Raw genomic sequence first — 17,039 nt, 5'->3', positions numbered from 1 at the left:
GGACACAGATGGGTCATCTGGAGCTCTGTCCTCGAGGTCAGCCCTGCTAGCCTGGTACAGATGCCACTCAAGAAGCTGAGACAAACAAAGAGCCAGGTTCCTTCTTGTTAATATAAGAGGGTTTCATTGAACAACTTAAAAAAAAAATCATTCAGGGGTGGGGCTCAATGTTAAAGCAAGTGCTTAACTTGTGCAAGGATCCAAATTCCATTCCCAGCAATTCACACATATCACTGTGTTCATCACTGGGTGATGTTTATTTTAGATACTTAGAGCATATACCATCGTTATTTTTCTCCCCACACCCTGCTTATGTGTTAGTACTGGGGCCTGAACTCAAGACCTAGGCATTGTCCCTTAACTTTTTCACTCCAGGCTGGTGATCTACCACTTGAATCATACCTCCACTTTTGGCGTGTGTGTGTGTGTGTGTGTGGTTTTCTGGAGTAAGACTATCATGGACTCTTCTGCCCAGGATCCACTTTGGCTGTGTGTGCTGTGTGTGTGTGTGTGTGTGTGTGTGTGTGTGTGTGTGTGTGTGTGTGTGTGTGTGTATGTGTGTGCGCGTGTGCTGCTGAGGCCCATATCCAGCCCATACACGGGTCCTTTTGTTTTTCTTAGAATGATGGATTTGTGCACACACATTTGGAAAATCTGTCCCACTGAACAATGGCGTGGCAGGCCGCTCCCGACCTCTGAGGACAGGCAGTCCACCAAGCGTCCACTGAAGGAGGGGACACAGCTGACTGCCCAATGGAACAGAATGCGTTCAGGTGTCCTCACACACACAGGGAGGGGCTTTACCAGGAGGGCCTTGGAAGAAGCTTTGCGTTTCTTACCTAATAACTTCAGGCCTTGGTTATCTTAACAAGTAACTTCTGTGTATTAGAACTTGGCAAACAATAAGTGACCTGGCAGGACAATCCTGGGAGACTGGGGGTTCAGAGAACAGTTTCCTGTAACTCCTCAATTTTTCTGTATTGCTGAGATGAGTCAGGATGACCTGAGAGTAGCCAAATCATTGAAATGTATATAACCAGTAAGATCGATACCTATTTTTTTTTTAAATGTACATACAAACAAGCCCTCCAAATGCAGGTCAAGTTTAGAGTTACAATATGCCGTTTCTGACCCAAAGAGACGAACACATTGCTCAAGAAACCTGGAAGCCCTGGCGTGGGAAAGCGACACAGGTGTTTGGTCCAGGTTTTAGAATTGGTCTGCTAAAAAATAGACAGAAAAATGGCTAGAGGCAGGAGGGGGGTAAGGGTAGAAACAGAGTTGTGGGTAGAGCTGTAGGGACAGGTAGAGGGAGAGTGAGGTGAAGAAAGTGTCAAGTTCAGGTTTAAGGAAATGAGGTCAGAGTGCAACCACAATCCAGCTGGCTGTTGCAGCCCAGAAGGCAGAGATGGTCTGTGCAGAGCTCTGCTCTACTCTGCTTAGAGTCTGCAGTATTTTAAACATTCTTAAGAATCAAGCTTTTTCATCATTTGCCTTTTAATCTGGTCCCACACTGGCCACCACCTACACTAAGTACCAGTGCTACCACCACAAACAGCTTTAATCAGGGAACAGAAGGACATATCCACATGAAAGGGAAACGGCCTCACATTGAGAGAAAGTACTTCTGAGAACCAAGAGTTAGCGAGAGAAAGGAAGAGAACCCCTCAGATCCAGACAGCCACCAGGGCTTCAAAATCTTACTTACTTTTCTATCAAATCCAGGGTGACTCCAGGCACCAGGCTGACACACTTCTGCATGCAAAACCTGTAGAGAAAGGAAAGAACGTGAGTAGCGTGAATGGAATATGTAATGAAAAAGCAAAGGGCCATCGGCAAAGGTAGCATTTAAAGGTGAGGTTAGGAACAGCCACGGTAAACAAATAGACTCTAATTACAGCTGGATTTAAGAAGAAAATCTAATTGCCAGCTGGTGAAAGGTGCGAGACTCCAGCACTGCATCCATGAGCTGCCTGCAAAGGAAAGGAGTCTGTATGCAGACTCAGTGAAGCTCATCCCTGGAGACAAGCTCTGAGATGTGACATACAACAAGGCTTCCAAACTCAATCATGGGAGGCAGCCTGGACTTTTCTTTTTCCTACTTCAGAAGGTGAGCTGGGGGTGTTGGAGGTGCAGGTGAAAAACCTGGAGGCACACACAAGGAGCCGGGAAAAGATGAAGGACCACGAACTCAATGACACTGTTTTAGCCATCACAAAGTCACGGGAGTCAGAGCTGAGAGACTTAACATCTGCAGGCAGGTCCACTCTCTAGGGCAAGAGCAGAATGGACAAGCTCAGCCTCATCTGTGCACCCTGACAGAGGGCAGGAAACCATCTTTCCTTTCTCCTGTCAGGGCTATCGACACAGCAGGGCAGAATCAATGGCAATGTTGAGGAAAAAAGGCAAGTGGATGTTTCTAGCAGGAGAAATGTAAATGCTTGATTTCTCCTTGCTTAAAATTAAGATCAAGTTGTCCCCTTCAAGCACAGCAGCAGGCAAACAGCAAATACAGATGCTCCCTGATGTAAGAGGGTTTGAGTAGCAAATTGTCACCTTATTTGCAATAAGCATGCAGTACAAACTGTACTTAGAATTTTGAATTCGGATCGTAACAGGTACTTAAAACTGCTTCGCTGCAAAGCACTGACTTCTTAGTTGGGCCCAGGAATTAACCAAAAGCAGAAGAGCCTGGCATCGCTGCCTCCATTTTGTGTGTCTGCTCTAAGCCATTCTCTCTGCAGTCACTTTGCAATCACCTTGGAATCCAGCAAGGACAGGACTGATCAATAACAGGTTTACAGGGAAGGATGGAAAAAACTGCCCCCAAGAAAAGACACAGCAGAGACCTGCGGGACAGACCACCTGCGGGGCCAGGACACGTGCTTGTCCGCTCACGGATGACAGTGATAATAAACTCTCGTCCAGAACCTGCCCCAAAGAAGGGCCGAGCCAGCGATCTGCCCGAACATACCAGGACTGCTCAGGAATAGCCCCTCTGCCTTCCGTTGTCTACCTAAGCCTAGAACGCATGCCTGGCTGCCCAGGCCCTGTCCCCTGGCTCCTTTTCTGCGCTTCGCTGAGCGCTCTTCTTTTCCAGGCAGACAGGTGAGGGCTCCTCCCGATGAGTGAAACCAGGAGTCAGGCCTGGCATGGAAAGTCCAGCTCCGCCATCTTGCCCTGGCTTGGCGATGGGCAGCTAATGCCTTCCTTCCTTCCTGTGCAGCATGGGCATCCCCTGAGGTGGGAGCAGCTGGCCACAGCAGCTGGCACCCCCGTTCTAGAAGGTGCACGGGGGCGTGGCAAAGCAAGCTTGTCAGCCTGGGCGGGAGGCTTGTATGCATCTCCCACTTAGGATGCCTTACTTAAAGATGGGGTGATGGAGCATTTACAAAACTTATCGCTGCTGGGCCCTGAGCTCTGGACAGGGGACCAGTACAAGCACCTGGGGACAGCCAGGGGACAAACGGCAGGGACTGCTTTGTGGAGCACCAGGGCTGGGAGGGTATAGACAGCAGTGGGTTAGGAGCAGGAGAGACACAAAGGAGGGAAAAGTTCCAGACCAGAAAGACAACACTTGGTCACACACACAGTATGTGGCAGAGGAGCGGCCCCTCCCCCCGGGCAGCCTCCGGGGAGATGCAGGGGAGAGCCGGCTGCCCAGAACCCGGCACAACCACCATGCCCTCATGCCTCCAGAAGCAAGGCACAGCTTGGCCAGCAGAGAGAAAAAATGGTTTTTGGTGTTGGTGGCAGCACCTAGTGCTTCACTGTACCAAGGCCCACGCCTGTTCTGCGGGCCGGGCACACGGCGGGCTCGCTGCTCCAGCCCCGGCAGGGCCAGCACGGGGACGGGAGCGCGGGGGACGGGAGCGCGGGGGACGGGAGCGCGGGGACGGGAGCGGGGGGATGGGAGCGGGGGGACGGGAGCGCGGGGGACGGGAGCTGGGCCAGGGCCATGGTGGTCGCGATGGCTATGTGGAGGAAAACACCCCCGCCAGCAGTGGCTCTCCAGGTCTGAGCCTTCCACAAGCCCTGCAACTTGTTTGTTTCTTCATCCATAATGTACTTATCGACTGGGATTTCTGGAGTTCGGTAATGACAGAATTATTTGTATCAGACTAATCCTTTTGCCAATAGCAATAATAAACTGAAAGGAATAAAAAAAAAAAAAAAAACCAAAACCTGCCACTTGAAAATAACAAAGACCAAACAGACGGAGGCAGGACTGGCAGGACTGTGACCCTGAGTAAAGGAGAAAGAATCTCTGGACGAGTCACCGCGGATGCACCCAGAACTCACACGGCACAGGGGGCTGGGGACCGCGCACCACGCAGAGGCAGCGCGCAGTCTTCCTGCGCAGTCAGAGATCAAGATAAATGGCGGATGGCCTCAGAAAGGAGGGAGCACTAAGATCTGCATGCAAACCTTTCTTAAGCCCCCAGATGAGCTGCAAATCAGGGCATAACTCCAAGACTGTCCCCTTTCGTGGAGGACACCCCAAAGAATGAAAATGTCCAGGAGACTACAGCTTCTGACAGTGAGAAGGTGGAAGGGAGGTTAAGTCCTGTCAAAGGAGAGCCTGAGGAAGCCCTGGGCTTTCACGGATGCTCACAAGCCAGATTCTAGGATATAGAGCCACACCATGGACCAGAGACCAGCCAGTCTACGACCGAGCCTCTGCACACCCCTCTGCCTTTGAGGAGCCCAGAGGAAGTCCAGGAATAAGGTGGATAGTGGGTTTAGTGATACTTGTTACACTACAAAGTAAGTTTTACCCCAAGTACTTAAAATCAAGCCAACTATGGCTAGTGTGGCGTGAAGCAAGAGCAAGGTGAGCCCAGCTCTGTGGTCCGTCCCCTGGAGAGGCTGGGCACTCCGGGAGGCTCGCCGAGTCCCGCGCTGCTATGCTTGTCCCTTTCTGCACTCTGAGCCATTAGCATGAGCCATTGTCCGTGTCTGCACATGGACCCTGGCACAGCCATCAGGCTCCTGGCAGCCAAGTGCTCACCTGTGCTGCACACCACCGTAGAGCAGGTGAGCTGGTGCACCGGCAGAATAACGCGAGGCCTTCCGACCAACGTCCACACGGAGAGCGGAGCCCTGCCAAGTCGGAAGGGACACTGCGGCCCCTCCCCTGCAGACATGGGCGCCGTGACATTTTCGGTATTGATTTGAGTGTGTGTATCATTTGGGAGTCAGCCCTTTGGCTCAACACTCATGTTCTCGTTAATAGTTAGTCACTGGATTTTATTGGGTTCTTTCTGCAACGCTGATATTCAGATCAGACATAAATAATGCAAATTTGCTTTCCTTCAGGATACACACACACACTCACACACACACCTTTCATTTCGTTTTTCCCATCTAATCATTATATCGACCAGCATTTCCGGAACACATCCTGCAATAATTGAGCTGGTCCTAATTACAACGGAGGAGAGCCCGCGCTGCGGGTACTGCGGGTACTGGGTGACTGCCAGGCAAGGAGGAAACTCCTCCGAAGCCAAGGAAGAGCTCTGCCGACTTCTCACCAGTTTTCATAGAACTTGACCTATTGCAATGACTTGTGCTGGCAGTGACCCCCTCTGGAGGCTGAGGTAGAGAGAGGACTCTGGGTTTGAGGACTGTCGCAAAGAGCAATAGAGAAGCAATGAAAAAACAAAGATAAGTTATTACTGGATGGCCTGGTAGGAACGACAGCCCTGCCCTGCACGGCCTCCCCGGTCAACATTTACGAGTCATTTAACACGTTGTAGTTGACTAATCCTTGATGCGGACCCATCTGTCTCGAGTGTGATGCATGTGTATGTGCTGAATCTGTCAGGTCTGGTATATTCCAGTTATAGTAACTCTAAAAATACAGGGAGCTTATACTTGTTGAAATATGGCATGTTCTTAAATATTGTTTCGTTGCCACTTGTTCTTTCAAAAATAATTGTCGGTAAGATCCCTCATTTGCTTTATTGCTTGTACATCTCATTATTTTTCATTACTTTCCATTTCCCAGAATACCTATTCTACCAACGAGTGATTTTAAAGTCACTTAAATTTTGCAACTGAATTATCTGATTTCCTAAAGTTTCCCTAGTCTTCATTAGTTCTCTGCTATTCTTTTGCCTTGTCAAGGCTTACTTTTCTGCTTCCGCACAGACTCCCGTTTTCTCACTTCAGAGAGGAAAGACAAAGCAAAGGCTAAACCTCGCTTCTGCTTCCGATCTAACAGGCGCCTTCTCCCAGGCTCTGTGCTGTTACGAAAGAACCCTCGCCCCTCGATGCGTGCTGTCCTCTGGCTCCCCCGGGATGAAGGACTGGCGGGCTCAGCACTGTGTGTCTCCGGCTCATGCAGAGCCAGCCCACCACCACTGCTCTGGAGAGCACCAAAGACAGTGAGGGAGGGGGCCGTGCCTCGCTCAGCTCTATGGCCAGCGGGAAGGATGTGAAGTCACTGTCCACTTGCTCCCTTCCTGGAGGGAAGGAGGGTGCGTGTCCCACCTTGGGCCTTTCTGTGCTTTGGCCCATTGGGTCGCAGATGTGGCAGAAACGCTTCAGAATTTGGTAGTGCCTTACGGACACTACTGCCCACTTCTAGCCACCACTAAATGTCTTTCGCTCAATTTGGCCAGTTTTGTGGGGCCATCTGACATCCCAGTATCCTCCAGTGGTTCAGTTCTGGCCCTGCTGGGAGTGCGCAAGGCCCCGGGGCATGGGCTCAGGGCTAAGACTGCTCTCCCTCAGGAGCCGGTCGCCGTCCCATGTACCCGTGCTTCCCGGCCACTGCCGGAGGGGCTGCTGGAGGTCAGTGCAGGTCCGGTACCAACCCGGAGGTCTCAACTCCTGGAGGGCTAGCGGAGCCCTCACCACATCAGCCTCAGGCACTGGCCGTGGCTATGGCGCTCAGCCGTGGGCTGGGGGATCTAGAGTTCTCATTTTTCCTTGGACTTTCTGGTGGCATGCGCCCCGAAGCTGAGGGAGTCTCATCCCTGGAGACTCCGCTGTGCAACAAGCCTGGGGCCATGGTGGAAACTTCTTTTCTTCTTCTTTTTTTCTGCCTATGGATTTTTTTTAATCTTATTTTATTGTAAAGATGCTGTACAGAGGGTTACGGTGACCTGGGGAAGGTAATGAGTACCTTTCTTGTGGAGCATTGTTACCCCTCCGGGATACTGATTAGATCACACTCCCTGTGGGTTATGGAGCAAGTGGCTATTCCAAAGGCTCCTCCAGCGGAACAACCCGCTCTGCTTTCTGCTTCTGCAGCTCTGCTCTCCGCCCCAGCAAATGAGGATGGACAGCCCCGGGGTGGGACTCTGCTCTTCCAGCAGGAAAGTCTAGGAGCTTCCTGGGCTTGTGGAGAGGATTGCCATTCTCTCCCTGCTGTTCCCAGCATGTCAGCCATTGCCAGACCTATGATGTCACAGTCCCCCGGGTGTTGGGGCTCCTTCCTCACAGCCCAGCTTCTCCATGGGGGCCTGTTCCCGCCGCCCGGCCACCGGCACTCCTTCCGGATCTGCCGAGGCTTTCCAGGTGGTTTTTACAAGATGAACTTTTCTAAACACAGGTGAAAGAGTAGAGGCATACGTAGACAAAGACAAGATGACATGGGACAAAAAGTGCTCTGCTCCCTGTTGGCACCTGCTAGTGACAGACTGTTGAACACTTTGTTCAGGGCTGGGAGGGCATCTCCCTGGTAGAGGGCTTGTACACACCTGAGAGGACCTACGTTCCACCCCCAGCACTGAAAACTTCGGGAAGTGTTCTGAGTCACAGAGCCTCTCCTCATTGTGCCTTTGCGCTGCACTTCCCTCGTGAACGCTGATGAACGCTTTTTACATCTGTGGACTGACCATGCTGAAGTGTCTGCTCGAATCTTCTTACACACTGTCAAATGGTTCTGTTTTCTTGTTGCTGAGCTTGGAAGGTTTGTCACATATTCTAGGACAAGTCCTGTCCTGTGATTTGCCAGTATTTTCTCCCAGTCTAGCAAAGTCAAGGTTTTGACAAAATCCATTTTATTATCATTTTCTCCCATGGAATGTGCTGTGGGAATGATCTCTATGGATGCTTAATAATGGGTTCTTTTATCTCTCCACTGAAAGACAACACTGGGTTGTTTTTTACCCTTGGGTCTACAATCCTGCTTGCATCAGATTCTGTGTAGGGTGTGGCTCTCTTCTGTTCCACCAACCTCTGCACTGGTCTTCTGCCTCGGTCCTGCATGTGCACTGCAAGTCTTTAACTGTATTAATGATGTCTTCAGATTCTATTCTTCCAAAATTACTTAGGGAATCGAATTTATTTACCTTCCTGTAAGATACTAAAATCAACATGTCAATCTGCTTAAAAGCCTGCAGGGATTTTAATTGGATTGCACGGAATCCATAGATCAATGTGGTGAAAACTGCCATCTTAATGCTAACAAGCCTCCGACTCATAGACGATTTCTCCATTAATTTGAACACTTAGATCTACTTCTTTGCTGGGTGTTTCTGTAGTCGTTGGCACACAGGCCTCCCCCATTCTTTGATAGAGATATACACTTGAGCATTTTCATGTTCTAAGTGTTGTTGTTGTGTGTGTTACCATGCTATGACTCTTGAGGATCTAAGCAAGTTGCTATTTTAATTATGATCAAGAGAACTGTGCTGTGGCAGAATGAACTCCTTCTGAGATTTATCTTGCAACCAAGCTGCAGCTGAGCCCAGAGGCTGGGTGACAGTCTCCTTGACAACCAGCTGACTGACAACTGTGCACTCACATGCAAATAAGGTATGTTGTCCCAGACCTTTTCCTCTAAAACTGGCATCTGGAAGCTGAGATAATCCACCTTCTGGGACTATAAATACTGAGCTTTCAGACCGACACTTGAGACACATCTCGCTGTGACTCCACGCTGCAGACACCCACCCTGAAAGAGGACTGGTGGCGTGGCCTTGCAGAGGGAACAGCTCTTAAGACTTCAGAAGCAGCTCAACGCCATCTTGGACCCACATGAGTGCCACTTGCGAGGGGTCATTTGGACAATTTCTTCCATGGCCTTGGTTCATTTTTAGCACACTGCTGGAGTTATTTTCTTTTGGATACTATGTCCATATACATACTTCTTTAGCTTATTCTGCCTTTGTGTGTACTGCAGCAAACCAACTCATTCAAAGTCTATCTGTGCCTCACTTGACTTGCCATTTGAGGAGAGCATAAAGCACCAGCTACTCAACATCATCTTTGGGGTCCAAATGTCACAGGTATGGGGAACTGGAAGGACATACGGAAATATAATTGATTTTTATGTTGGTCTTTCTTTCTACAATCTTGCTAGTTGTAAAAATGCTTTGTAGATAACAATGAATTTTTTAGAGACAATTTTCTGCAAATAAAGATGGCCTTTCAGTATTTACATTTTGCATTTCTTCCTTTGCTTTTTGGAAATGGAATGCTGAGCAGCAGTAAAGACATCCCTGCCTTGTCGAGCTCTTAGTGGGAAGAGAGAGGACTCAGTTCCTTCTTCACTGATGATATGGGCTGAAAGGTTCTACATACAGACACTATCCCAAGGTTGTTGAGTTTTAGACAAGGATGGATACTGAAATTGTCATCGTGTGTGTGTGTGTGTGTGTGTGTGTGTGTGTGTGTGTGTGTGTGTGTGTGTATTATTTAGTTTTCTTAAATGTGTTAATATAGTGAATACCACTGGCTTATTTCTGAGTGGTGAGCCAACCTTGCATTCCAGGGATAGACTTTACTTGGTACACATTTTCCAGTTTCTTCACTGTGGTATGACAAATGCACCTTTGTTCTTTACCCACAGTTCCTGGCACAGACCCTTAAATATGAGTGATAAGAACACAGTGTCCTTTTTATTGATATTAAGCCTCTAAGACCTCACCTAAGTTTATGTTAATGAACAGGCTGAGATGGGGTACTCAGATGACTTTAGGATGGGGCTGGTAGGCAGAAAGCCCAAATCTGTGAGTGAGGGTTATCTCCTGAGCACATTGAGAGGTGGATAGGTAGAGATCGAGATCATAGAAACTCTTGAAGAATAAACAGCACACGTCTTGCCTATCCCAAACTACTGTCTATGATTAGGGTATATTCTTCCAGCTCTGAAAGTACAAAAGGCACAGGGGTAAGAGCCACCGCCTCAAATCTTTACTTCCATGTCTTACACATAGAGAAAGAAATCTTTTTCTCGCTTTCTCTACTTTATCTTATTATACTAAAATCAGACCTTGCTAAGACTTCAACAAACAACAACTCTCAAGCTGGGATGTTCTAGAGCTTCTGGGTGGGCAGAAGCCCCCTCCTCAGCTCTCCTTGTCAGTCTAGGGTGTGGTGGGCTCAGGCAAAGGTGGAGGCAAAGGAGAGGACAAGGCCCTGGAAACTCATTCAAGCCCTGACTCCAGGTCTCCAAAGGCCTGCTCATGCACATCTTCAGGCAGTGGTACCTGTGTCCGGGAAGAGCCTTAAGATGCACCTTCAGTGAAAGATGCTGCAGACAGCCGCCTCCCACCGGCTGGCACATGAGGTTTCTGGAGCTCAGCTGATGAATGTGTCACTGACACTTCAACAAGTTGGTTTATTTTAACCTAGTCATTCTGAATTTAAAGCAAGGAAAAGTTGGGCTTTACTCTTCCCTAAAAAAGTAAAAATAAACACATCTTAGCAATAAATACCCCATTAAAACCATAACAAGCAAATTCTTTCAACTCTCCTATCAAACAAGTATGAAATAGAGAAAAGGACCCACAGAACACCAGTATGCCAGTCATGGGGTATTTGTAACCACAGTGAAAAGCAAGCATGCCTTTTGGTATTCCTTAGAAGAACAAGGACAGAAGATTTTCTTAAAGTGCAGTAAAACCGAAAGCCACTGTTTTGGACCAAGTGCTCACAAAGACCCCAACGGCGCAGACTAAGCATCAAAACGGAGGCACTGAGGCTAAAACTCCACTCCAGCAACCTGAAACTGAGTTGTTTACTTGACCTTCCAGGAAACCTGGAGAAATGAGAGCCACAAGTTCCCCCAGCAGGCTGCTTATGATCTGCAGGACAACAAAGTTCTCTGCTTGCTTTGATCCTGATACAAGAAAGGTAACCTGAGGGCAACCAATCATTTCTCTATTTTTCTGACTTCTATCCCTGTCTTACAAGGAACACTGAAATGACCAATTTGTTCTTTGTTTTTGCTTTTTGCAGCTCGTTTCAATCTATAAAACCAACCTCTTCTGCTCAGCTCACTGGAACACAGCTTCCAGTTTATGGAATGAAGTGCTATCCAATTTGAAAACAAAAAATAAAGTCAACAAAGATCTCTAAGTTGTTGTCATTTTGCCCTCTGACACTAATTTGTGAATTTCTGTCACCATTTTTTAATGCACAGAGTAACTTCTTCTATTTTGCAGCTTCTAGGCCACAAATCAGGACAAGATGCACGTGAGGCACCCAATTTCTCTTTCACTGTACCCTTGTCTGCAGAAGCAAGAAAGCTGCAAGAAATGAATCATTTCATTAGTAAGAGAGACACAGCTGAGCCAAAAGCCGAGCTTCTGCCAAATGATGGAATGAATGCGCTGACTGACCGCTCTGCCTCGTGCTGCAGCGCTGTGTTGATGGAACTGGGCTCTGCTCCGAGCTACTCCACGGTGTACAGAACGGTCGCCTGCAGGCTATACTCTGTCCTGAATGACTCCATTTTACTAAACAGCAGTTCACCCCATTTGCAGTCCAAATGCTGAAGCAAAATGTCTCTACATCTTGTTTGTGCAAATAAATAACTACCACTTGTCCAGTGGTAGTAGTCCAAACCATAAGGCATAGACTGATAATAACTTATGTATAACAGATAAAATACTACTACCTATGAACTTACCATATTAAACCAGGGACATAGGAAAGTAGCAAAACTGTATCAGAGAAACAATGACTGAGCATACTGAACATAGCAGACCAAGGGATGATGCAGACCCCTCACCTGATCACATAAAAGGCTGGACACACATTGAGGTACAGTGGCACCTACTGACCCACCACAGGATGGGCAGGTGATGAACTTCCAACTCTGTCCCCACGGCTTTCTCTGAGCACAAAACCCCTACTTGACTTGGCTCACTTAAATTGCCAGTGCAGTTCCTCCAGACCCTGAAAGTCTGGGCTGGTTTGTACCTAAAACTAGTCAAATGCTTTGGCATCCTTTACGTTAATAGCACCTGCTGTGACTTTCTTTGTTTCGGGCCTATAGAAAGGAACTTTATTGTTTTTGTCCTTGGTTTTGGGGGCTTGAACACCGGCCTGGGTGCTGTCCCTGAGCTCCTTTGCCCAAGGCTAGTGCTTCGCTTTACGACTTTGAGCCACAGTACCACTTCCAGCTTTCTAAAGGTTAACTGGAGATAAGAGTCACAGACTATCCTACCCAAGAAAACTTTGATCTCAGCCTCCTGAGTAGCTAGGACTACTGGCACCCAGCTTTAGAAAGAAAATTTTAAACCTCAGTTACTTTAATTCTTTCTTAGCCTTTTGGTAACCCATAAATTATACTGTATGCAATGTGCTACATGATCTCAGAGTTAATAAGTACAATAGGAATGAAAGAGCTTATGATTAACAATGGCCAGGAAAACCAAGTGAAACAGCAGTACTTGGTGAACTGAGTCAATAAAATTGATGCAACCTGTGAATTTATTGTTACTATATAAATTCTGACATAGTGGAAAGGCACACCTATGTTTCTAACATGGCTTGTTGATGACAAACCCTGAGCCAGATCCTGGCCAGAAAGGAGAGAGGGCTCTGTGGACTTGCTGGTTCGGGACCAGCTAGTTGAAAATGGAATCGCCTGGCTGGGTGGGAAGGTGCCAATTGCAAGAGTATGTCATTGTGGTTTGGAAAGACACTTCGCTCACATGGAAAATGTTGTCTGCTTTCTTTTTTTAACTGCATGTAAGAATATTGGGGGGGGGGAGTCATGTCTGTCATTTACTAGAGGACCACAGAAACAGAATGACAAATGGATTAACAATAATAAACATAGATGGTCTATATATGGGGTTCGTTTGATCATTCTCTCAAGCACTGTTTAGAACAGTTGGGAATCTACCTTAATAAAGAGAAAAGAAAGAGATGGTGACCTACAGGGAGAGAAACAGGGAACAGAGGGCCGGCAAAGGGAAACTCAGCGCCGTGAATCAGTGTTGGGAAGATATTGGTGCTGTTTAATTCTTCAGAACATCCACCTGTGAAGAATGCCAGGCTTTCAAGGGAGGTCCCTGATCTCTTCCCCTTACTCCCACTGTCCCTGAGATTATTAGTAGCTGGTTCTAACTTGTGACTGGCGAGAAGAAAACCAACCCTTCTTCCTACGACAGTGCCTTCAGTGGAGGTAATTCGGCCTCCAGGCTGAGCACAGGGTGCAGTGGAAGGGCCTGCTTACATGAAGCGCCACTTTTTCCATGCAGAATCCAGCTGGTGTGGGGCCGCTTCAAATTCCCCACGCTCCTCAGACTGACTGAGATCTCAGTGTTCCCATCTAATACGCTAAGAGAACAAAGATTGTGTTTATACTACACATCAACAAAGACTGCAAGTGGATAAGTAGCAAAATGCTTGGGGGAAGCCAAATAGTGAAGAAGACGGACAGCCCCAGAGGACTGCCCACCACAGAGCTCTGACCCTGTCCCCCAGTACTCCACAGGACCACAGGAGGCTGGACTGCTCTTTCTAATGGAGGGTGCTACCTTAATAATGGCTACCAGGCAGTGGCAACCAAAGCAATGTACTATAAAGAGGAAGTGGTGCAACTCGCTGAAGGGAGCTGTCGCACTAAACACACCTGTGTTTTCACACACAGAGCCAGGCACTCACTGGCCGCTGTCTAGGATGTCGTTATGCTTTACAGCAGACCCCTAAAACTCAGGGGTTTGTTTGTTTTGTGGTTTTTGATTTTTGGTTAGTTTTTGTGCTGGTCCTGAGGCTTTAACTCATGGCCTGGGTGCGATCCCTGAGGTGTTGTGCTCAAGGCTAGTGCTCTACCACTAGAGCCACAGCTCCACTTCTGGCACTTTGGGAAGCGAATTGGAGATTAGAGTCTCACAGACTTTCCTGCCTGGGTTGGGTTCAAACTATGGTTCTCAGAACTCAGTCTCCTGAGTGGCTAGGATCAAGGTGTGAGCCACCCGCACCCAGCAAAACTTACTTTTGTTAAAGAGATACACAATTTTATTAAATCCCAAAGATCTTAATATTTCAATCACAATCCTTACGACTTAAATCCTAAAGAACCCAATACTTCAATAACAATCCTTACTACTTAAATCCTGAAGATCCCAATACTTCAATCAACCACAATCCTTACTTCTGCTCATCCTTACTACTCTCCTTTCCCGGCTGATGACTTCCTCTTGCATGCCGCACCCTAACCTTCTTACTCCAAAGCTGCTGTCTGCGTGATGCGGGCCCGAGGCGGCTGCAGCGGCGCTGTGTCCCCACGCCCCACTCTCCACCGTCTCCACAGAGCCAGCCCTGCATGTGACACAGCCAGTGGCCGAGGAGCGTCACACAGCACGCAGGCTTTGGGCCAGCTGCCTCTCACCGTCATTCTGGAACCCACCAGTCCCCATTAGAGGCAGAGAGACGGTGTCACCGCGGAGTTCTCGAACTGCTGCGCGACTTGTGGCCTAAAGCTAAGCCTGACTTTCATCTAAGAGAATTTCAACAGTCCTGGGGACCGAATGAGCCATGCAGAACCGCGGTCCCTCGGCTGCTCAGACACCAAGCCCTCCGCAGGCCGAGAGAGGAACGCAGATGCGCAGATGCCGATCCTCCTCCCTCGGCCAGTCAGCCTCTCTCTGTAAGGAGACTCGTGAATGCTGAGGGTCAGGACAGAAACCTAGCTGGTTTATCCAAGTGTGGACCACTTAACACCAACCTCCAGGTATCCCTCCTGGAACAGGCTCCCATGGGTCTCACAGAAAACGCCAAACATTCCAGCTGCTCAGAGTCACTAGGAGGGAGACAGCACAAACTCTACTTTCACAATCCTCCGGCAGAGGTTCTTTTTGTGAACATTTCATTTGTTTTAAGCCTGGCTCTTCCTTCCTTCCTTCCTTTTTCTTTCCTGGTCTCCCGAACGCCAGCACGTGTCCGCTCCGGGCTCCGCCCTCAGCCTGGGTAAGGCAGGAGCCTTCCTCGGCTGTTCCTCAGCTGCACAGAGGCCAGGGGAGGGCGGGTGTGGGGCCGCCGTGGACCTGAGGCCCTAGCGATCAGACACAAAACACAGTACTTTCATTTGCCAACTAAGAATTAATGAAGATGTCCATCTCTCCATTTTAGAACTCAATGAAACAAAAATCTGAAGCCTGCATGCCTCCCGAAGGCCTGGGGCACTTCGGGCCAGGGCGGGTGCCGCCATTCCTATTCCAGTCCTAAAGAAGGGGAAGGGCAGTTCAAACCACCCACAACAACCTAGAGGAGGCCACCAGCCGAGAAGAGAGAAGAGCGGGGCTCTACTCAGCCTCTCTCTGCTGATCCCTCCCCAACGCCGAGGGAGGGAGAGTGCTCCCAACACTTCTGATCCTCAATAGCTCCCACGTGATTTTCACTGCTTGTGAATGGAACATTTATCCATTATACGGTCTGATAAGTACTAGGTATTTCAGCTACTTTATGGCCCTGGACCTGACTTTCCAGACGCAGATGGACATGGGGATAATAACATTGCTGGTTAGAGGGTTCTGTAGGCAGCTCTGTCAGCGGCATGAAAAACATCTACCAGAGAAGACATTTTCTCCAGCAGGTAAAACCTGCTATAACATCAAGGGAGAAGAAGGCAGCGCCCAGGAGGGATGGAGGGGGCGGAGGCCGGAGGAGGTGGAGGAAGCTAGCCCAGGAGCTCCCCAGCTTTGTGCAGATGACTGCCATCCTAATCGTGAAAGAACATTCTTTGCATGGTTTGAAGCATGTGAAAACTCATATGCTCTCTAGCTGGCAAGGTGGCTCATGCCTATAATTCTAGGTACAAGGGAGGTGGAGATGGGGAATCACAGGTCGGAAGCTAGGACATAAGGAGTTAGTCAGTACTAGTGCCTTATACCTACAATCCTAGCTAATCACCATACCATCTCATTCTACTATTGAATAGCCTTAGACATTAAACTTAGATGTACCTGTTCAGGCCAACTTACTAATGTGATCAGTGACTCTCTGGCTATTATTGTATGCCTTGTCCTGATGGAGCCAGCACTGTGTCTTCCAAAGAAATCACACGGAGTCATCTATCTATATGCATACACACGATGGCTCTCTGAATGGTTTGTCCACTGTAATAGACGGGATTAGGGACATTTTATCTCTGAAAATAAGGTAAGAATGTGCTGAAACTGACATGTGTATGATTTGGGGCCATGGAATTAGTTTAAACTTTCACTAAAGAAGTTTGGTAACAGAGGTTGTGAGCTGCTCATCCCATCCCAGGAATGAAGATGTAACCCAAAACAAGAAGACCAACAGGAACCTCGCATCCAACTCAAACATTGACTCTATAGTACTATGGAAGTGCTTATGTAATATTGAATATTATGTAACATGAAACCTGAAGATGAAGTACAGGGTAACAGTATAAAATGATAGCCATAAGCTGAAAGCACTGAGAGGGCAGACGCAGACCCCAGGCAGGGCAACGGCATACAGAGGCAATGGCTTACTAGGCAGGCGCTCTACGCCACCGAGCCATGCCAAGTCCTGCTTTTTCCGGCTATTCTTTAAGGTAGGGTCTTCCTTCCTGCCCAGGTATGTGCCTGGCTTCCCATCATTGCTTTCCTTCTTCCACTGAGATGGAGTAATTTGGACTTCTCTGCCTGAGAGGGCCTACAACTTCAATCCTCCCAAGCTCAGCCTCCCACATAGTTTAGAAAGACAGGCATGCACCAGTGCACGCAGCTACAGTTTCAGAAGGAGTCACGTGACTTTACACGGGCCGCCTGACAGGTCACGGGATCTCATCTCAGCCTCAGCATCCCCAGTAGCCAGGATTACAGGTCTGAGCCTTG

The 17,039-nt window shown here is 48.4% G+C and overlaps 1 protein-coding gene across 3 annotated transcripts in view; it reads right to left on the bottom strand.

Annotated features, from left to right (window-relative positions):
• The window catches only part of Rptor (regulatory associated protein of MTOR complex 1), a 287,902-nt gene that overhangs the window by 106,468 nt on the left and 164,395 nt on the right, over nucleotides 1-17,039 (bottom strand). For all 3 annotated transcript variants that reach the window (XM_070031607.1, XM_070031605.1, XM_070031608.1), the window contains one exon: nucleotides 1,709-1,768. In XM_070031607.1, the coding sequence (XP_069887708.1) occupies nucleotides 1,709-1,768 (60 nt within the window). The remainder of the gene's footprint in view (nucleotides 1-1,708; nucleotides 1,769-17,039) is intronic.

This window comes from Dipodomys merriami, unplaced genomic scaffold (assembly GCF_024711535.1).
Source record: "Dipodomys merriami isolate MVZ:Mamm:240054 unplaced genomic scaffold, mDipMer1.0.p SCAF_202, whole genome shotgun sequence".
NCBI lineage: Eukaryota > Metazoa > Chordata > Mammalia > Rodentia > Heteromyidae > Dipodomys > Dipodomys merriami.
Note: the sequence above shows the minus strand (reverse complement) of the source record. Positions and strands in the feature narration are given on the sequence as shown.